Source organism: Echeneis naucrates, chromosome 5 (genome assembly GCF_900963305.1).
Source record: "Echeneis naucrates chromosome 5, fEcheNa1.1, whole genome shotgun sequence".
In the NCBI taxonomy this organism is placed as follows: Eukaryota; Metazoa; Chordata; class Actinopteri; order Carangiformes; family Echeneidae; genus Echeneis; species Echeneis naucrates.
In genome coordinates this window covers 11,279,720-11,302,340 of record NC_042515.1, presented here as the reverse complement: position 1 = coordinate 11,302,340, position 22,621 = coordinate 11,279,720, and the positions used below count along the sequence as shown (strand labels likewise).

Sequence of the window (22,621 nt, the reverse complement as noted above, 5' to 3'; positions counted from 1 at the left end):
GGCAAAAGCCTAATCCTATGTGCAAAAAGCTCATTACTATTATTTCTGATTAGCTGCATTTGAGAGTTTGACGTGTCAAGAATTGCAAGTGCGATCCCAAACATTGCGATGTTTAATCTTTTAATATAAAAAGAAAATATTTTATTTACATAACTTACAGGAAAGCACACACTGTTACTTCAGTCTACATTAACACATGTACTTTATATTGTCTAGTTGCCTAGTTTTTGATCACATTCACTATGGTTGGTCACATATTTAGTTGAATAAAAATTGCTACATTTATTTCATAGCATTTTAAGTGTCTAAAACATTAGGATAGATTCACAGCACTCTAAGGACAAGATAAGAACAGCCTTTTGTGTAACACTATTGCTTCACAACCACCCATTTGACAACAAGACTCTTTAGGACAAGGCACAGTGCATTTAATCACATCTATCCATAAACCAAAGAGATCACAGCATATTAAATCTATACAAAAAGGCTTTACATTAGATACATACTGCTCGTTGAAGGAACATGATTTAGCTTTCACAGTCAAAGTTACCCCGTCCACTGTCAGTCACTTATCTCTCTGCAGCAGCATGTTGGATGGCGAGGGGCCTCCATCATACACAGGCCTGTTTGATTGAGGCTGGGGGGTGGGGGGGTGTGATTGATGGTGGGGTGGGACGGTCTCTTATGCTTTAGAGTGCAACATGGTTTCACAAGGAGGACGTTGTGGAGTCCACCACCTCACGGCCGTTGCAAACTGCTGGTACATAGTTGGACACTGATCCTTGAAGAATAAAAACCAGGGATGTTAGCCAGGCAAGAGCGTTTTGTCATTTGGAAACAGAACTGTGAAGCAGAGATTAAACAAGAATCATGTTCAAGCCTTTAAATGCACAGATATAGTTTGAACAACAAGCTGATTGAGCTCTCCTCCTGGAACTCTTAAACGAAGAAAGAGTGGACTGAATGCAGTGTGTAAACTTTTGCGTCATTGTTTATTAATGAAGATTGTGCTGCCAATTATTCTTGAGTTTATTAAGAAGCTTTAGATAAGACTGGCGCTTATCCACTAAGAAAAGAAACATAATGACTGAATTTGAATTGCTCAGCCAGCCCGATGCAAATCCAAAGAAACAAACAGAAACAGAAACGAGACACATTCAACATTGTCTTGGTTTAACTCTTAGGTGAGTTAAACAACCTAACGTGCTCATGTTTAACAAAGCAGATTCAAATGAAAAACAGAAATGTTATGATGTAATCAAAATACAAGATTACACTTCAAGGAGATAATGCTTTTCATTACAGTGCTTGTTTTCTGAGTGGTTTACCTTTAGAGTAGCTGGAGCTGGGAGCCGAGGCAGAAGCAGAGGCGGTCACTGTAGCACTGAAACGGTTGGCTGTGACTCTGAGCGTGGCCACATTTTTCTGAGGCTGGAACAGTATGATGTGGATCTTGGGGGCAAAGAGGCAGCCGAGAACCACAGAACCGCTCAGACTGACGGAAATGCACATGGTGGTGGTCTGCACCTGTGATGAAGGGAGGAGGAGGATGAATACGTCAGGCTGCAGTTAGACATTTGCATTTTGTTTTCAAAAGCCTAGTAAAGTTTGTTCAAAGGCCGCGCGCACGCACACGCGCACGCGCACGCGCACGCGCACACACACACACACACACACACACACACACACACACACACACACGTTACTTTTCTGTAGTCTTCGACCAAACCATTTCACTCAGGTTTCGTCTTCTCTGCCCTGACTCCAAGCCAAGTGTCAAATACATACTGTAGCGTATATAAGAGCTGAAACAATGAATGGATTAATTGTTTATTCTTTATTTACAAGGATAGCCCCTTGAGATTAAAACAAAGAAAATTAATTAGAAACGACTTATACAACTAACAACAACCATTTAAATACAAAGCAGAACAGTCATAATTGCTCTCTTTCTTCATTTTATATGATAGAATTGAAGTAATGATCCAAATGAGGAATCTCAAATGTTTCTTCGTAAATTTTTTCACTTTTACAGACTAAACAATTAACCATTTAAAAGAGAAAGTAATCAGCGGATAAAAACAAAGTCATTTCAGTTTTCAGCCCTTCACTGTACATTTTGAACCCTACACTGCATACTTTTTATCCGTTCAGCATGTTTCAGCACCCTGAAAAACAGTCCCTCCTCGTCAAGATGTCTCTGGACAGTCACAGCTTACTTGGAGTCAAAAAAAAAAAAAAAAAAAAAATCAACTAATAATGAATGTTGTTGATTTGAATGCCACAATATATGTTAACTACAACTTTGATTTGTTTTTTTTTTTCTTGTTTTACACAAATAAAATGAGGTCAGATTATTTTTATTTTATTCATTTGTTTGCTTGTTCGTTGATTTATTTGTTGGCTCAAGCACGTCATTATGTACATAGATCATTAAAAAGTACTCTGTCAGACGGATTTTAAACCTACTTTGATGTCCTTTTTGGCTAAAGACAGCACAACAATGACTTCTTGTTTTAACTTTTTGTTTGTTTTTTTTTAGCTAAATTACTAAACACTGATTTATTTGCTAATTCATCATATCTGGAGAAACAAAGGTATTCAGTTGTAAATGCTTTTCAATGCTACAAGATCAATGAGATTGAATCATAAAGACCCAAACAGCAGAAAGAAGCTAAAATGATCAAGACTACAGATTGGTGTGTGCTTCACTAAGAACAGCTCCATTCACACAGTCTTTGTTTATGTTGTTTACGTGTAAGTATTGATTTCTGCCTCTTTAACTGTATTTAGCTTGAATCCTAAAAAGTATTTCTGGCAAATACTGCAGTCATCCCTAAAAATGCCTTATTAGCCGGATTTCCATTTGTATTTATCTATGCATGTCTGAAGTTTTCAATTATGTACGTTAGCAATTCTGATTGTGTATTTGTATCTGCATGGATATGAGACAATCCCACAAGAAACGTCAGGGATAAGCACAGCTGGCTGTCCTGGAAAGTCATGCTCCTGTTAGTCATATTTCAGTTGCTAATGTGAGCTGACTGCTGGGGTCATCTTCCTGGGCACCATCCCTTCCCTCGCCACCGGTTACCCCTGCAGTCCAGGATCTTCTATTTGCTGAACAGCAGCATGAAGTGAAATCCCTGCTAAGCATAATGCACTGAGACAGCACCCGATATGAGAGGTCCTCAGACATTTTAGTTTCAAAAATAACTGAAGAAAAAAGAACGCCAAAACGGCAGGTAATACGACTTCAGCTGTCTGATTCTGCACACCTCCTTATCTCTTTCTGCCATAACAGTGTCTTTCTTGCAGCTATTTCCATTTAACAGCTCTCGAAACAAACAATTTGTCATCACCAACGGGACATGCTGTGGCACTGTCACACCGAGCAGCCTGCTGTGCTCCTACTTTACTCTTTTTACCAATCTAATGCTTTATTTAGACCCGATTTTAAATCTTTATTGCCTTTATATTCCTGGCTTTACTATTGAATTGATGACCTTTTGCTTCTCAGATGTAATCTGTGTGGTGTTTGTAATTCTGATTTCCATTTACTGCAGTTAATCTTTTAAAAATTCTAGAGCAAAGTTGTGATCCATTTATTGCTTCAGTACTGACCTTTTCTATTTCTGTTATTATTATATCATCATTATTGTATTTAATTGCAGTACCAATTCAAACAAGTATGAAACAAGTATTTCTACTCACATTTTTGCAAACTATGGGTAAACTTATGAGAGGAAAGGTGTGGTGGTGAAGTCATGTGGTTGTGCTGTAGTTCATTTTAAGATTAACTTTGATTTATACTTTAGCCAGTTGGATTTAGGCTTCAAGATCATAAAATCAAACATGTAGGCATATAAAAGTATGGAAATAAATTAAATGAAAGAATAATCGGGGTGATGCCAAGTTCAGGGCAGCATGGTGGTTAGTTCTGTTGCCTCACAAAAAGAAGGTGTTCCTGTGGGTTTCCTCCCACCATGTTTGGGTTAACTGGTGACTCTAAACTGTCCGTAGGTCTGAGTGTGAGTGGTTGTTGGTCTCTGTCTGTCTCTGTGTGTTGGCCCTGTGATGGACTGGTGACCTGTCGCCCAGTGTGAGCTGGGATTGGCTCCAGCACCCCTGCACCCCCCCGTAAATGGATAAGTGGTGGAAAATGAATGAATGAAAGCCAAATTCAGCTGTCACACAGAGCTAAAGAGTCAAGGCCTCGGTTTCGTTGTGAAACTTTTTCATTTTCTCCTTGTGCAGCTTCCTCAGCATGACGTCTGGTATCTTACGATGCTCTGTCGGCCTCATAAATCCACTAAGCATTAGGAAAGGTAAGAGATCTGATCACTACAGACGTGCAAAGCCTGCGGTACCTCATGATGATACAAAGCTTGTGTGATCCTAGACCTCCCCCCATCTGTTTGCACAACAAAGGCCTTGTCGCACATTCAGGCTAAATGCTGAGGCAGGAGCCTTGAATTTGCTCAAAGGCACCAGCACTCACAACTTATATGGTCTGTCAGCTTTGTGCGCAGTGTTCTGTCTTATTTGTCTTACATTACACTGCACGGGGAAATTGATTAATTTGTCCTTGCAGCTATACATTTTCTACTTGAGCAAAACAAAATGGAAATTCTAAATTTCCTACTACTGCAGCATCACAAACAGGTCCAGTAGCAGCTACACATTTCCAACCTTTTGTTTTTCATTTTTCATTCATTCTTTCCTATTTGTGTGATGCAGCTTAAATTTAGCCTTTTAGACATTTATGGAACACGAAAGCCTGTAAAACTTTCTCCCCAGTTCCATAGCAGATGTGTAACATTTCCCTGACACTCAGGAAAGCAGAGCCCGAAGAGAGGCAGCACATTTTACAACAGGTCATGATAATGCGTCATTTCATTTTTATTTTGTATTTTACTAATTTTCGGTTTTGAAACATTTAGTAATATTGTGACTCAATGAATCTGTTTGACAGTGATTATTTTTGACTATATACACAAGCCTCACTCGCCTCGTAAATCTTTGTTCTAGTCTTGAAACATTCTTCAAACCACATGAAGAAAGAGCTCTGTCTTTCATGAGACTGGGTGAAGGTGATCAAATGGAATGGGAAAGTGACACCTCTTCTTTAAGAACAGCAAACACACAGGGGATATTCATTTATAGACCTTGTTTACATTTCTTTCATGAGACTGAGTCTGAGAAGTTTCTAAAGATATATATATATATATATATATATATATAATTTATATAAAATAATATATAAATATATAATTTCTACTATACCAGAACAACTTAGATATAATTACCCGGTAGTCGCTGGCAGTGACATAGAAGATGGGCTGGAAAGCAAGCCAGATGATGCAGGTGGTGTACATGGTGAACCCGATGAACTTGGCCTCATTGAAGTTTTCGGGGCACTTCCGTGTCTTGAAGGCGTAGACGGTGCAGAGGATGATGAGGACGCAGTTGTAAGCGAGTGACATGAGCATGCTGGAGTCTCTGCTGTTGCACTTGAGGGTGACGACATCTCTCCTCTCCGGGCCCACCTCCTTCCGAACCCCCGGCACCTCAACCAGCAGCCAGATAAGAGCCACAAGCAGCTGGCAGGAGATAAGGATGCTGCAGATCGCCACCTGGGAGGCTGGGCTGATGAAGCGGGGCCGCTGGGCTCCATCCTTCACCCCGCTGAAGATTCGAGCGATGCGGTTGGTCTTGGTTAGCAGGGCGGAGTAACACACGGCGAACGAGGTGCCCAGGCCGAGTCGACGTAGAGTGCAAATGGCAGTAGAAGGTTTGGCGATGTAGATGAAAGTCATGCTGTAGCACATCAGCACTCCCAACAAGAGGATGTAGGAGAGTTCCCGGCCGCTCGCTTTCACCACGGGTGTTTCATTGTGCTTAAAGAAAAGGCCCACTACTGACAGAGTGCACAGTATACCAAGACAGGAGATGGTGACAGGCCCAATGGCCCAGGCATCCTCCCATCGGATGTACTCTTCAGGCAGATCATAACAACCAGTCAAGTTAGCCAGAGGCCACCTGCCGAAGGTGCAGTCGGCACAGGTGAACTCATCCTGCAGGTACTGGTAGGGCTGACAGGGGATGCAGATCCAGCAGCACACATCTCCTGGCTGCATGCTCTTTACTTCGTTCTTCCTGCACGGGTCACTGCACTGGGAGGTGGGCGGTACAAGGCCACGCCAGGATACGAGTGACGTGTTGAAGGTCAGGTTCCCGTCCCAGTAACCCACCTTTTTGTAGACAAACTTACCGTCCTCTTTGTGGTAGTGAAAGATGTTGTAGCGGCTGATGCTGTCGCCAACAGAGTTGAAACGTACCATGTTCTCTGTGTCTGCAGGTCTGAATGGAGCTGACAGGAAGCACAAATCCGGCAACACCGGAGTATAAACATCACATCCTACTGTGTGCCACCGTACTGTACACTCTAGACTTGTTTATAGGAGTAAATCTATCAAAATGTTCTCAAACTCACAGGTTTCCAGGTATTTCAGCACATCTGAGTATCTGAATATGGGCATTCATTTCCTAAACGGCTTCAACTCCCACAGATTTTTGCATGCTAATTCATAGATTATTTTTGCTATCTGAATAATAATAAAGCTTCTTTCAATCTAAAATTCAGAGGAAATATCTACAAGTCTGAATTCAGTGCCATGCCTATTGGCTTTACGGTACATTTACAAGGAAACAAATTTAATCAACTCGCCAAAGAATACTCTTCACCTGAAGAACTACATAGAACCCAGGCATTGCTTCTGTTTTCTTTGACTGCTGATCCTACCTTCAAACTTGGTCTTCAAGATGAACTCCTTGTAGAACCGTTTGCCATTACCTGGTTTCATGGCATCACAGACCTTGGATGTGTTGGAGCACACAGCCTGCCTCATGTTGTGCAGGGCGTAGGCCATGGCGTACACTGCGTTCACCACAAACATGATCTTGGACTCCTGCTCAAACGTTCCGTCTCGTAGGCTGTGTTTACTGCAGCCATGTTCTTGGAGGCTGCAGCCAAAGTGGTGCTCCCAGAATTCTTTAAACCACGGGTTCCTCGTGTTGGTGTACGGGTTCAGTTTGGTGAAATAGTCTTCAAACTCCCTGATTGGGTAGGAGGCTAGTTCAGTGGTGAAAGCCCCCTCTGCTGCAGTCTCACTGCCCCTCACCACGCTCTCCTGTGCTCCCCATCCATCACTGGCCACCCAGGTGAAGGTGACATTCATGCGAGCGGCAGCCACCAGCAGCTCACGAGCGTCTTCGCTGCGGGTGAACAGGATGACCACCTTGGCGTTGGATTTCTGCTGCAGTGAGCGGATCACGTTCTCGTAGCCCTGGCGGTTCATCGTGCGGCTCACCTTGGCTGAGGTGGCGATGCAGATTTGGCGCGTGCGGGCCTCTTGCTGAAATGCATCAATGCCAGTCTCACCGTAGTCACCCTCTGATGCTACGGTGGAGACGTAGGTCCAGTTGAAGTATCGCAGGATCTCAGCCATGGCCTTGGCTTGATAGAAGTCGGGGGGCACAGTGCGGGCGAAGTAGTCATAGCGGCTCTTATCACTGAGCTTTGCACTGGTTGAAGCATAGCTGATCTGAGGGATCTGGAAGAGTCGCAGAAGGTTCGCGACCTGCAGAATAAGAAAGACACATTTGGTTTATCAGGGTCTATCAGCTACTACTTCCAAAGACTTGATCCATATTTCTTTTGGGGATTAATGTTCTAATACAATTAGACTTTTTTGGCTCCAAATTTCATGATTGGTTAGACACAAGGTTTACAAATGTAATGCGGAACATTTTAGCAAGAGATCATGTAAGTTAGTTAGTTTAGTCTATATTGGTGCCAAATGTCCAGCTACTTTGTAATTATTGTTGCTTATTGTTGTTCTAATTATTATTCTTGCTCTCTGCATTCCGAGAACAGTTAAATACTAAATTTTATCAATACATTATTTTAGTTTCAAAAACCTCACCATTGGTTTTTGGGCTCACCTCAATAGCTGGATTGACAGATTGACTGATAATATCCCACTGGCCTTTTGCTTTTTGGCAAAAACAAGTTATTTTACAGCCTGCACTGCTTCCAACTTAACACAGTTGTCACTAGATTTAGAAATGTTTAAAAAAAAAACAAAAAAAAACAAAACAAAACAGGACCTTTTAGGACAAACCTTTGCTCCTTTTTGCAGATGTTATCACTTCTGAACAACTCAGTGTCTACTATATTCACTGAGTGACGGAGAGACAAAGTGAACGTTCAATATGCAGAAGGTTAAGCTTCGTGTGAGACAAAAAATAAGGAAGGGGTTAGGGTTAGGGTAATCTGTCTCATCTAACTTTATTATCACTGCCGCTTATCTGTGCAAGGACGGTGTAGCCAGTCCTAGCTGACACTGGGCCAGAGTGGGGTAAACCAACATGTAGAGACAAACAACCATCCATGGTCACATTCAGGAGTACAGACAATTTAGTCATCTATTAACTGAAACATGGAAGTCTTTGGACTGTGGGGGGAAGTCAGAGCACCCAGAGGGGTCCATGTGCAGGGAGAATATGCACACAATCACCTCACTATGAGGACACAGGACACAGCCGCTCATCTGACTTTCTCCATCATAATTTTGTAGATAAATAGAAGTGAAATCAAAGCACAGTCTCTGTGCTTAATTTAAGTGCGTTGTGCATGTGTGATTATGTCTGAGTTACAAAATCTGGATTTTAGCAGCACCTCACAAATGGCTTTGAAGTCAAAATGACAGACAACAGAAAGAGAAAAAACATGTAAATGAGAACAGCTTCATAGGGAATTGAACAATATTAAAATAGTGCATCAGCTGTGGGGCTGAAACCAGCTGACAGCAGGTAGAATGCAAGAGAGTCCTCGGTTGTACACGTTGACCACACATGATCCAGTTGTGTGTCTGGTTTTGACCTTGCCCTGTGTTTGTTGTTGTTGTTGTTGTTGTTTTCTCTGCTGTCACAAAACTTTGTTGTACGTTAACAAATTGATCATTTATCTTTTATGTAACGGTTCCTTTTGCTAATTTTATCTTGTTTACCTTTTGTTTCTCTTCACATCCCCAACAAACTTTTTTGGGGATCTAATTGGGGAATCTACAGATGCATATATTTTTATAGATGATTAATTTTACATTATATAAGTATAATGGTTTGCTTTAACTTACAGCTTTGTAGCAGTTTAAATGGCACCTATGATTGCTGATCTAATGACGAAAGTCATCATCTTCATCATCATGTTGACTTTTTCCAGAAAAAAATTAAACTTTTTCAAATGATTTCATTTAATATATATTTTTTTGCAATATAACTTGAAGATATCAATCTGGTCACAGGTGAAGTGCAGCTGTTTGATGTGTTTGAGCTCTGTGGCAACAGCTACAATTCAATATTCCTATATCTCACACTCTACTCTGCCGCAAATCCCCTAAATGATAGCCCCAGATAACACAGAGATAAGAATTTCATCAGGGTGTTCTGGTAAAGCCATTCTGTCAGGCCGTTTGCTCCTGTGTCCTGATGGATTCTGCCAGAAGTTAAGATGCACCTATACAATCAAGTATATTGATTTCTTGGTGGAAGTGACAGCTGGTGATACTGAGCTCAGCATGGGTGGGTAATGATTTCTGACTTAAAACTCAGCAAGACATATATGTTGGATGCAAACCTGCTAAAATGCTTTTTATTGGAGACCGTAACATAAATTCACTGCAATTATTTTCCCACACATCATTACAGAGCGAACTCTGACAGAGAGATAGTTAAAAGTTTTCATTTTGCAGGATTCCTTGTGAGGCACAGTAGTGATTAGTGAATACCCATGGGCCTCAATATGGCGTTCCTCCTCCCTAAGGCATCATTTTATGACTGCAGGCTTTCCAAACAATGGCATCCCTGTGGATATAATTGGAACCTTCAACTCTAACACTAAGTCCTATTAAATGTATTGTTCTCTCTTACATTTCATTCATCACAGCCCATGAGACATTAGACAGCTATCTGTGCCTTCTGTGATGTGAATTTTACTGCCGTCTAAACCCTGAGCATTTCTCTTAAGTTAAAGAGAAGTGTTTGTAGACCTGCATCAATGCACTGAGACCACTTGGCACAGCAAATGCAATGTAAATACTTTGGTTTGCGTCAGAAATAACTGAGATTAATCCCAATCTGTGAGCGGCTCTGTGCTTAACCTCCTTTAGCTAAAATACCCCTTAGGACAAGGGTGGAAACTGTAGGCACACGAGAAGCTCTTGAGTGGATGAATAGAGTAAATGTGATGTATTTAGACAAGCGCACTGCGCCCAGCAGAGTTCCTCTCCACTGTTTCTGCAGAATATAGGGCAGAGGTCTCGTCAAATTACCACCAAGAGATATGATTTATGTTGAAAATGTAAAGGGAGGCCTGATTAAACTCATTGATTCTGATTCTGATTCTGTTTTGTATGCAGCTGAGTGAGTTATGTGACTGACAGCCAGTCAGTCACACTTGTATGGAAATAAGGTAGTTTCCTCTCGCAAGGTTTACAGGCAGTTGGTCTTCATCAATAGATTCCTGGAGAGCCTTGACAGTACACATTTCAGGACGGCACTGGAGTGTGTGACAGTGACAGTATGTTGGTACTCACGCAGTGTTCGCTCTCTCTCTCCCCATCAACAAGTCAGATAAGAGCACCCACAGTACAAACTCTGGAGTTTAATGCCGAGAATTTGCTATGAGTGCATGAGACTCCGAACACTCAAAAAGTTTTGACTTTCTCTTGTTTATTCATCATAACCGATGCATACTTAAAATCCAAACCTGAACTTGTTTCTTGTTAAGACACAAACCACCTTGGCTTGTTTGAGTTTGACTACAGGAAGCAAAAGAGACTTCATTCAGATGCTTTTCATGATCCACAGATCTCTAAATATTTAGACTAGTATTTCAGGAACTGCTGGGAGGGTAGTCAAAGTATTGCAAGGCAGCTAATAAATCATTCACAAAGCAGTACTTTTGTGGACTTCTTGATTTTCTTTTAATGTCATGAAGTTAAAGCACTTCTTATAGCATTAACATTAAAAAAAAAAAAAAAAAAAGTTTTATCTTTTGTTTGTATTAAAGCCTGTAAGTATGTGATGGGAATTAATATGCTGTCACTGGCCTGACCACGCTGTGTAGATATATTGCTCGGGCCATCAAATGAAAATGGTTTGCATGAGGCTGGCGATTTCGTTTAGGCAATTTCATTCCATCTACGTTGCTTTAATATATTGTAGCTAATGGCAATGTTTATAATTCAAACATGAATTTCACTGAGTCTTTTTATACAGAGCTAGTTTGTTCAATTTTGATAACAGAAGGACACTTAAAAGCAATTTTCTTAAACACGATGCCTTCCCATCTGGTTGAGCCCATTAGTGGTGAGTTTGCATCTACAGATCTGTCTCTGGTCGACTGCTGGTTAGTCGGTATCATCATGAGATAAGCAGCAAAGTGTCGATGCAGATCCAATTTTTAAGATCATCACAACTTAAGACTCTTGTGTCGGCAAGCTGGATTGAAATACAATTTGCAGCTGTTGCTTTTGATGATGTGTTGCTATGAGCTATACAGTGAGAAACAGTTTTATGGTGTTATTATGCTTTCAGTGCAGCGTTCCTTCAAAAGGGCTGAAGCATGGAGGGCAGACATATGGCAGCAAGAACATGGACAGCCTCTTACTCATGTGTTCGTCATCATTTCTTTCAACATAGAAAGCTCATTTGTATCTCCCTGAGGTGCCTGTCAAACTGAGCCCTACAGTAGATATAGTACATGACAGCTAGAGAAAAACTTCAGGATGTACAGTGCACCAGACCAGCCACCCACCAAAGATCCAGAAATATCGCTAATTAATTATACATACAGTTCACATGGCTGCTGGATTTGATATCAGACCTGAAATTCACTTTCAAATCTTGAATACAAAACTCAATACATGGTTACACTTGGCGATGATATTAATTGATCTCGCTGTCAGGGAGAAAGTCGTTTTTCCATCAGTGGTTTAGCAAAATCACATGAAACAATACTTTGTGATATAAAGATGCCTCTCTCCCTGTAGAGCTTTCAAAATCCTCCAATTCGAAAAGGATACACCGATCATGTGCAAACAGAAGCCCAAATTATCTGTGCTGAGCTTACACGAGGTTTCATTTGAGCAGGTGAGAAATTATTCCAGTCGAAGGCAGTTCTCACAAAAACAAAGATGAAAATAATAAAAATGCTGGTAAATCTAGAAACAAAGAAAAATCATTTAGAAGTTATTAATGACTTGTGTGTCGTAAAGGCTCATCACAGGCGATGACAGCGTTGTATTATTTTAACGATTGATCTAAACATCCATCAGCTGGAAACGGCTTCAGCGCCAAATCACAGTAATATTCCAATCTCACAATTAAAACTGAAAGTGCATTTTCTGTGCTCATCTACTTGGATCTACTTTGTTCCCTCTAACATGATTTGCAGAAACCTCAAGCACCAAGTATGAGCTCTGTGTTTCTCAGTATGATTGCAGAGCTAGTTCATCCAATTTGGATGAAATTGAAGAACAGCCACTTTGCACTGCTGTACATCTCTGATGCTCTGGCTTGTTTGCATATTTTTCATCTTGCCAGTTTCTTGTTTGTCCCCATTGCATCTGAGAGGAAAAAATACAATGGCACCGTAAACTGTCCGCATGCTACCAATCACCAATTGATTTTCACCTTTCTGTGTTTTAAATCTGGCCGTCATTTGGTGATAGGAAGGCATGCTGCGTGTGAAGGACATTAATGTCACAGTCAACGAACTTTCTTAGAATTTCTTTTCGAGGTTGAACGAAGTTTGAAGGAAACGTATCGCTAATGAAATCACGTCTTCCATCAGGACAACGGGTTTCATTTGTTTTCAGCAAAATAACGGTCAAATCATTGTTGTCATACAAACATCACAGCAGATGGGATCCGGGCTCTCACACCTGCCATTCCTACCAACCACCTCCCTGTGAAGCACTTCATCTATTCTTTCATTCAAAAAAATAAAAAGTAAAAAATACAAACACTGCATAATTGACCAAAGAATTTATAAATTCCGGGAGACTACACCATCACAGTGGGAGGTGTAATATAAAGTATTGTCTTTCATTGGAAAATAAGAAAAACGTACAGTTTCTCTTTCAGATTTTGATCTCATTAGTGGAGGCGCAGCTATTGGAAAGGGGAGATATTAAGATATTTTTTTCAAGCAAATGCAGTGCACTTTATGAAAACTGCATGCACAGACACACAGTCACCCGAAGAAGTCACATCCTCTCCACAGACCCACACACTGACGCACAAAGATAAAAACTCATTCAGAGCAAAGACATAAACAAATGCGAGGATATTGAAAGTAGCAGAAGCACATGCACACAGCTTCTCTCACAAGACTGTCTACTGCACGCAGACATGTCCACTGATAAGGACTGTGTGTGATTCAGCGTTCACAGTTGCATAGCTGGGAAATCAGTAAGCAGAAGGAATGTGTGTTGATCTTCGGAAGATGCCAGGCCACACATGAAACCTGCATCTATCAATTGCATCTCCCAGCAAAACAGTGCTCATTATAACAGCAACTTTTTGAGAGTTCAGGGACACTTTTTTTTTTTTTTTTTTTTTTAAAAAAAAGCTTTTTTTGCTGCCACGCTGCACTTGCAGGATGAACTAATCCAATAAATTCAACTGTTAGAGAGACCACAGTGCATCGCTCAAACTGCAGAACTGATTAACAGCCACAAATTCAGAGTAAAAGACTGATGAGTTATTCCAGCAATACCGTGTGAAAAACAAGACGAAGACGGCATCCAGAAATTGATGTACAAGCAATATTATTGACTGTGTGGGTTCACTCTGACCTTCCAGCCATTACTGTCTTTCCCTTCACTCTGAATGACTTTCTGATGCACTAATTTGTGAAATGGACTGTCTTCCTCGAATGTGTTGAAATTTTCAGGGAGGAGAACGAGTGTGTATCTCTGTTTGTGTGTTTCAGCTATAATGTCACATCACAAAAAAAGAATCTTTCGAGGTGAGCACCAAAACATCTTTTTTTTTCCCTGGATGTACTCTGAAGATGGAAACATGATAAACACAAAGCCCCATGTTGTTTCTCGACACACCACATAAACGCACGCAATAAACCACCAAGAGCAAAAATATTAAACATCAATATGCAGTGCGGCAGGACAGATAAGAACTTATAACCCGTAATTACTCAGGACCTTGCCATCAGCAGCATCAGTGCTTAAACAGAGTTACTTCAATGGTCTTGAAGGACTTTCATAAATGCGTTTTTGAGTTCAAATTTTAGTTTCATTTCTGGGATAAGTCATCTGAGGAGAAAGCAGCTCAAATGGTGTCATATTTTAATTTTAATTTGTATGAGATGAGGCTGCTGAAAAAGGTTTTTATAGTTTTTTGTTTTTTTTTATTGCCACAAAAATACTTGACTTTTCTTGCGCATGTGTGTTAAATCCTTTGTGGATGTCCAACTCTTTCAGTTTGTGTATGTGAGCACAAAAACAGCCTAAAAAAAAACCTAATAAAAAAAATCCACATTGAAGACAAAGTTGTGACGACGGAATAGGAACTGAAGGATTGGAAGATACAAATCTTTTATTAATGTTGTTTGCACAATAAAGTGTTGGACTAGTTCAGCATTATTTCATGGTTCATTTTGAAATGATTTGGCCATAAAATTAGATCAAATTCATAGTTATTAAATGTGTGGTCTGTGAGGAGTGGGTCACTCAAGGTTGATTCTATAGGCAGCATCCCAGATGGCAATTTAGATCTTTTTTTTTTACAAAATTAAACAGCCACTGGACTAAACAAACACACGCCAGAATGAGAAAGACAATATTGAAGGCCTCCAAAATATTGATGGGCCAATAATGAAAGGATCCTGTTGAGGCTTAGCAGAAACTGGCTGGTCTCCCACCATCTTTCCCACATCTCGTCCTTGGCCCCAGTCACAGGCAGCATCAGCCGCCTCTCCACACGCAGGTGGACACATCGCTGCCAGCCAACAGAGATGCACCCCACCGGTGGGAAAACCAGCTCCTCTCAAATTCCCTGGGACCATCACTGGCACCTCTTCTCCTCAGTGTTTTTTTTTTTTTTTTTTTTTTTTTTTTTTAACTCAAAGTGCCTCTCTGGGATTAAAAGAAGCTGTTTAAACCAGCAGCCCCTCAAAAAAAAAACCACCATGGGTTTTTCGCCGCTCTCACGGCTCTATTCATTAAAGTGTTGTGAATGTGCTAACAAAGAGCCTGTTGAGCATGTGTGACTGTGGAGGTATGTATTCAAATTCATAGAGAAAACCTGAAAGAAAAAAGAAATTCAAAGCTCTGAGTTTCCTTTTGAATCTGCTGACTGTGTGGTCACTGAAGCCTCATTCACGCACAGACAGTCGTCCTTTTCATACGTCTAAAAAACATCAGCAACATCATGAGAGAAGAACCTGCGTTATTTGCCTGATCCTAAGAGAATCATCGACACCTCCGTCTAGCATCAACAAACCGAAATGCAGCATTCATCACTGCAGAGTCTTGGCAGGAATCTATTTTGGCTGGATTTTACTTTTGCCATTGTTTTAACAGATATTAGCACAGGTATCACAGTCAGACCGGCTGTAATGCTCAGTTTATTCAAAGAATAGTTCTCATTACTACTCATTGTGTGCAGAAATGGAGAATAACAAATGAAATACAAACATATTTTCATACTCCAAAAGGGGGACCCATAAAATTACAGATAAACTGGCTGATCTAGCCGACCGACCTGAGCAAAAACACACTGGAGTCCTCATCTGACTCTGCAGCTCCTCTGAGCTTTCCAGAGATGTTTAGGGAGTCCCTGGCAGTTTTGCCCAGCGTGCAGCAGCAGGCAGGTGATTTAGTGTTACAATGGGAAATTAGAGTGCTTACACTCTTTAGGTGTTTGTATGAAAATTAAATTGTAATTTCTCTTAAATGTATTGTCAATGCTTGAGATTTTTAGAATGCAGGAGGGTCAAGGGTGAATAAGCTTCAGTGTACCTAATCAACCCATCAATAAGTTCTCTGTGTCCATTGATCAGTATCACTGAACCTCACCACGAAACCCCGGCGCTCATGTTGTCTGTACCAGTATAGATCTGAATTATTTGAAATGCATTTGTTAAGTGAACATTTTCAGCGGCTTACGTCATCCGGTAGTCTGTAGACTCATTAGGATGCGCTATCATTGCTGCATATTCATGACTCGTGATTCAACCATCAATGGTTTAAATTTTTTTTCCTGATATATTTACATTAAATATTCATGCAATGCTTGCATGCTGGTGTATGCCAAGTGTGAAATTTTCCAGCATTAGTCAAACTGCATGTGTAATTGTTGTGGGAAGAACATGGTTTTAATAGCGTTGCCCTTGTAAATGAGGTATAGTGCAAAGATACGTTTCTAATCACAACAAATAACTTATAACCTTTGTTTGTTTGTTTGTTGGGGTGGATTTTGCTGTTAGAGATACCATTTGAACAAGCTAAATTTCGGACTCCCCCTCAATGTGATGACACAACTGGTGAAAATAAATTAGGGGGTGGGGCCAAAGATATTATAAGTCAATCAAATCAGTAGTTTCATTTAAGATGAGTTTGAGGCTACACTATATTCCTACACTTAATATTGGGTGGGGGGGTGGGGGGGGGGGGGGGATACTTCCTAAAAGATACCGAAAACCCAAAATGAGAACATGCCAATTGACAATAATATAGCAAATACAACTATATATAGGATAAAATCATGCTTTACATAAGCTGTTGAGCTATATGAGGAAGAGTTATTTTTGTAAGAGCTACTCAATCAACACACTGCTCTGATCTTTTTGGCCAAAATAAGTGAATACCCATTTTCTTGTCGAATAGTCGACAACTGCTAAACCGGCAACCTAAACAGGCAACTGGTGCAAGCAGGAAAATGCTCTATCATTAAACTGTGAACTCTTCTAAAAGCAAATAAACCAGCCACACACTTCACTCCACATCAAAACTTTTTTTAAATGCACATATTTTACTAATTCTTTCCTAAGCTTGTGTGTGTGTATGTTGTGATCTGCTGTTAATGGCAAGTGTAATTAAATTATTCATACACACTTTGGCTCACTAAAATCTTTTGCATCATGGTAATCATGACATGTGAGGCCAATCAGAATTCATTAATTATGCTCAGATGCATTGCCTCTGGCAACTCTTCATACGTCTGTGAAAGGTCAGTTTTCTTTGTGTGGCGGAAATGAAGTCGCTGACAAAGTGACGGATCTCTTTGGGAATGCTGATGTTTCAAACTGATTTCATCCCAGGCGGATTCTTACCATTACAACTAAAGCTACATATTTTCAACCAAAGGCTCCATCATCCTGCTCAGTAACATAGAGATGTGAGGCCTTTTAGGTTAATGAATAATGTAAGTTCACCCATCACCCATCATCTGTGAGGTATATCCAGAGTACTGTTCATTTTAATAAAAAATGAACAGTTCAAAGAAAGTGTACCAACTAAACTGACTGTTTAGTGAGGCTGAGGGAAATATCATCCACTGATTGTTCTCTGTCTCATCTCATAATGCACACACTGGTCTCTGCATTCGTACTGGATGTTGGAATTGGATGGAAATTGTCGGGTGTAGAGTCATGCAAATAATCTAATAATGGTAAGAGATACTGAGCTGAGGAATCCGCAAATCATTGGTATGACTGTCACTGCCAGCAAAACATGAATTCTTATTTACATGCACATTTCATCTACCTGAATGGAGACGTCACTGTAAGATCCTCCAATGACCCCAGAGATGGCCAGTGGAACCTCATTCTGGACCGGTCTGGAGCCGTCTGGGCAGATGAAGCCCGGATCTTGCACCTTGGTGAGGGAGGCCCTGACGAAATCTAGAGACTGCTCTAGAGCGTAGGTATCCTTTGAACAAGTGTCCAGGATGTGGGCCCCCAGCTGGAGTCCGGGAAGGATGTGATCGCTGGAATTAATCTCATCGAGTGCCAGCAACATGGCCTCCAATCTCTGGATACCTCTCTCCTCGTTGATCTTACCACAGTCTTCAGTCCCATCACCTTTTTGATGCACGGGGAAGAGGCCTCCAATCACCAAATCCCCTTCCATGATGATCTCATGTTTGGCTGCAGGCGGTAATCTGGAGATGTTGGGGAGGACTCCCGGGATCAGCAGCTCCAGCAGGAACATGTGGAGGGGCCAATAATGGGCCAAGTTGGCCAACAACCCGGGGCAGAGCTCTACACTCAGCATGGCAGGATCAGGTAGGTGGTCGAAGTAGAAAGGAGCCGAGCGGAGACTCACAGAATCTTGATGCAGATCACTTTGAAGTCTTGTCTCGGCAGGTGCAGCATGATTGATATCTCCTAAATGATAAAGGAGAAACTAATTACCCAGATAATGAAGCCCATTTCATTATAATTCAATAAACACCAAAGCAAATTACACAGCACACCCAGTGTGCCCTGTCTTTGTTTCAGCCCTACAGTAGGTAGTATTGTTAAAGTTCAAAATATCAAAAGTAATGGCCCCTCTCTCTCTCTCTCTGCTTTTCATCCACAGATTCAAACAACAGAAACAATTCAAGAGGAGCAAAAAAAATCGGCTGCATTATTTTATTTTTCTTTTCTGGGTATATTCTCATCTATATAAATATAACAAACAAAGAACCCAACTGTTGGACAGTCGTCAACTGTGAGACTGTTTGTTCAGGATGATGATAACAGCCAATTAATAATCTTCTTGTTGAAAGAGGGTTAGAGATAACGTCAACTTGGGGCTAAATATAACCCTGATGTTTTATCTCAAAGACGAACCTGGTGTCACCATTGTCGACCGACAACATCAAACATTCAGAAATGTTTTACGTACGTCCAGAGCGAAGTGTAATTTTCTGATTTTCCAACGGAGATATCACATACATGGTGGTTCTCCTCAATGGCTGGGGTTGCCATGGAAACATGGTGGGTAGAAAAAAAATAAGGCTTGGACTGCAGGGAAGTGGGCAGTGAGACATGTATAATATATGTTCATATCATGTCGAGGTTACTGGAGGAGTTGTGTTGATTAGGGTGATGGGCTTTGTCAGTCAACCAGAGTCCTGTGTTTCAACACATCCAGTCTTCATATTCATCAATCATACAAACAAGTTCAGCAAACGTATCCATTAAAACACATTCACTTGCTGATGAAGGATCTTTAATGACTCATTTACTACACATCATTACGGAGATAATCATTTCAACGGTGGTCTTAGCAGATATCAGCAGCATAAGTCGCATTTGAAAGTCAGAACAAGCAATGAGGGGCTCTTTATGGACACCGTGCCGTTGTGATATCACATGGAAATGTGTCACTTGTTAAACCCAAATGTGCCATCAGTTCTGTTGTAAGTTGATATTTTGAAAGTCACTTTATTCAAACCTGAGTGTGTCCTGTTGAGCATCCCCACAGAAACAGAAATCCCCCAGAGGGGTCTGCTGGGGTAGGATACAAAAACACAAGCTGCTGCAGTTACGCCCACATAAGTTCATTTAGCGTGTGTGTGCGTGTGTGTCTGCGTCTGTGTGCAGAGATATTTGATGTTTGAAGAATATACTTCAATATCCCAAAAGCAGAGGGAGCAACATAGACCAGCACAGAAAAATCAAAAGAAAAAAGCGCAATGAATGCCGAATCTATTCCGCTCAGTAAGCATTACATCATATTGTGGGTCTGGTGAACTCTCTACAGCAAAGAGGATTACATGTTGTAAGTTTTCAGATCTAGCATGTGCTGTCGCCTGTGCCACATTTGCCCTATATTTGGACTCAAGGTGAGAAAGCCACTTGAAGGGTTCAACATCAAGACTCTAATTGCTCTTCTGTGTCATCTGTTCCAACAGATGGAAGCTTTCCAGTTGCAAAGAGTAGGTCAAAGTATGAACTAATGGTACCACAAGGAACAACCAATTAGACAGGTCTATATGCAAACTAGGCCAAAGTGAGGTTGAAGGTCCAGAACTGCCTCTCAAAACCTCCGAGGGGTGTTAATAAATGCGGTAGAGTTTGAAGCGGACATTAAAAACAGCTATCAAAACCATATTTCCCACTAATTAGTGGAGATGCTTATCAGGCGGAAGCATTATTATCATCCGGCATGAATTTTTAATCTCAGCCTCTGCTCGGTGTGAAGTAGCATCTATCTGGCCTCGATCATATCAGTGAGAGCATCTTGATGAAGACACAGCTGTCACTGTCGCACACAGCAGTCAGGAGAGTCACTCGCTCCCCAGCTGTCTTCGCACGATATTCCCTCTGAAAGGCAAGTTCAAAAAGAGAAGGCAGTGTGCTTCACTCAGCTTTGAACTGGCAGCTAATGCATTACTACTCTCGCCTGGTGCGGGGAGGATTTCTCCAATATTAGCATAACGGTGCTTCGACAATAACATTTCTTTTTTGTCTTATCCACACACAGATAACGTGTGATGCATGACTCACTGCAGAGTTGCTCTCAGAAGCGATGGCGAGTGGCACGAACGGCTCAAACATGAATCCTGCATGTGCTCAAGGAGAAAGACAACAACATTTAAAGCTGGAGAACGAGCTTGAGAGATGTTTCGCAGTTCAATGCAAAGCTGTTTATTACTGCTGGCATGGTCCATTACAACCACGCAAAACACATCCACTTGGTGTGGCATTTCGCACTGTTTTGTATGATGTGGTTCCATAAAGTGGTGCTCATTTCAGAACCTTGGTTTTTGTGAAGCTCGTGGCCCGTGTGCGCTTTTGCTGAACACTTGAACCTTCATGACCTGACATTTCATTTAGTGTCTAATCCACTACACATGAATCACTGAGCCTGTTGAGTAATAACAGCCCAAACACGGCACTTGTCCCACGAGATAACAATGATTTGGCAATAATTTATGGCAGAGTAGTTTTCATTATTGTGACACAGCCCACAGTGATGGATTATGGACAAAGTGTCATCCTTTAGTTTCACTAATTCTCTTGTAATACCACACCACCCAAGAACAGATTTTCACATCGCGCTGGAGGACTGGAGGTTTAGAAAGGCAGATTAGCAGTTTGCCTTGAGATTCGTACTGATATTTAAGATTAGCTGAAGACCTTTATCTCTTACTAATGGCAGAGAAATTGTGAGAAAAGGCTGCAGCAGACATTACTGCACTAACAATCCCTTCCTCGCATCATCTCCTTTGGGGGTGGACACTTTATCCCTCCACCTGGATTTGTCATCTGAAGGAATTAGGTTGCCTCTGCCGTGGCCAGCAGCCCAGCTGACTGAGAGTTTGAAGGCAGATCAAGTGCATCAGTTTGTCAAAACAACCAGGGGAATCTGGTCGGGAGACTATTTAGGCTTCGAACAATTTTACTGTGCTAATATCTGACAGTTTGTTTTTTTTTGTTTTTTTTAAATCAGTAGTAAAATTGTCTAGTAAAATTGGGAGATTGAGAGATCGTGTGCAGCTGTGAGAAGGAGAGCAACTAAACTACAACAGGTTGTCTGTCTTCACTGACTGTTTGACACATCTGATAACAACAGCAGGAAAACATTCATTCACACATGGCGGTGTGTGTTACACTTAGACCTCCCACTGCTGCATCACACCATATTCGATCAAATGACAACAGTCTGATAAATGCCATGTTGGTTGAGTTGGGTTTCTTTGTTATTTATTTCACATTGAAGAAACACTGTCCTGAACTTTGCCAACAGAAAACAGTCTTAATTACTCTTCATACCAGGATGCAATTAGTTTGTCTCAGTTCTGCGGGAAAACAAAAGCTTTGACTGGTTGAAAAGGAACCAGCACAATATTAGATTATGCAACTGAGAAAAAGCAAGTGTGCGAAATTAATATAGTCTGGGGGGGAAAAAAGAGAAAAACAACTTCCATATTAATTCCCACGAAGAATCCCACTCAAGTCTCAATAAATTCAATAAATCATTAGATCAATTCGTGTCACCGGTGGAGTTGTGGAAACGATTTTCTCAATGATAAAGTCGGATAAGTTGAGGTTGTTTGTGTCTTATAAGGAGGAGGATTTCTGCCATAAATAGTTGGGGTGGGGGGGTTAAAGCTGTCACACGCCGGACAGGAACATACACTGACAAAGTCATTGTGTGATTTAAAAGAAAGAAAGAGAAAAACAAACATCGCGTTAGAATCAAAGTTACCAACGGATGATTTCTTACCTGGCTGCAGCGCTGGATGTCGGATGAGAAAGCAACCTCTCTTTTTCCACAAGCGGCGCGACGACACGCAGAAAAACGAGCGGAGTCCAGATGTTGCTCACTTGGCGCGTGCGTGCCGGCCATCCAGCGGTTTTTGGATCTGTCCTTGGTCCTGAAGCGTCGCTCTCCAAACGGCAAGTCTGACAAAACTCTTCCTCTCCCAACTTGGACTCCTCCAGCCTCCGAGAGCAGCGGCAGCACAGCCCACCGCCCAACAGCTCACACAGCGCGTCCACCAACAGCACTGATGCTCAGAGGAGTGTGTGTGT

The 22,621-nt window shown here is 41.3% G+C and overlaps 1 protein-coding gene across 1 annotated transcript; it reads right to left on the bottom strand.

The window, feature by feature from the left end:
* Positions 1-241: 241 nt before the first annotated feature.
* grm2b (glutamate receptor, metabotropic 2b) lies at positions 242-22,325 on the bottom strand. The gene is made up of 6 exons (XM_029501990.1): positions 22,314-22,325; positions 17,856-18,478; positions 6,806-7,643; positions 5,310-6,373; positions 1,329-1,527; positions 242-781 (listed from the first exon to the last, which is right to left on the bottom strand). The coding sequence occupies exons 2-6, from the start codon at positions 18,363-18,365 to the stop codon at positions 708-710; spliced, it is 2,685 nt and encodes an 894-aa protein (XP_029357850.1). The 5' UTR covers positions 18,366-18,478; positions 22,314-22,325; the 3' UTR covers positions 242-707.
* Positions 22,326-22,621: the final 296 nt, after the last annotated feature.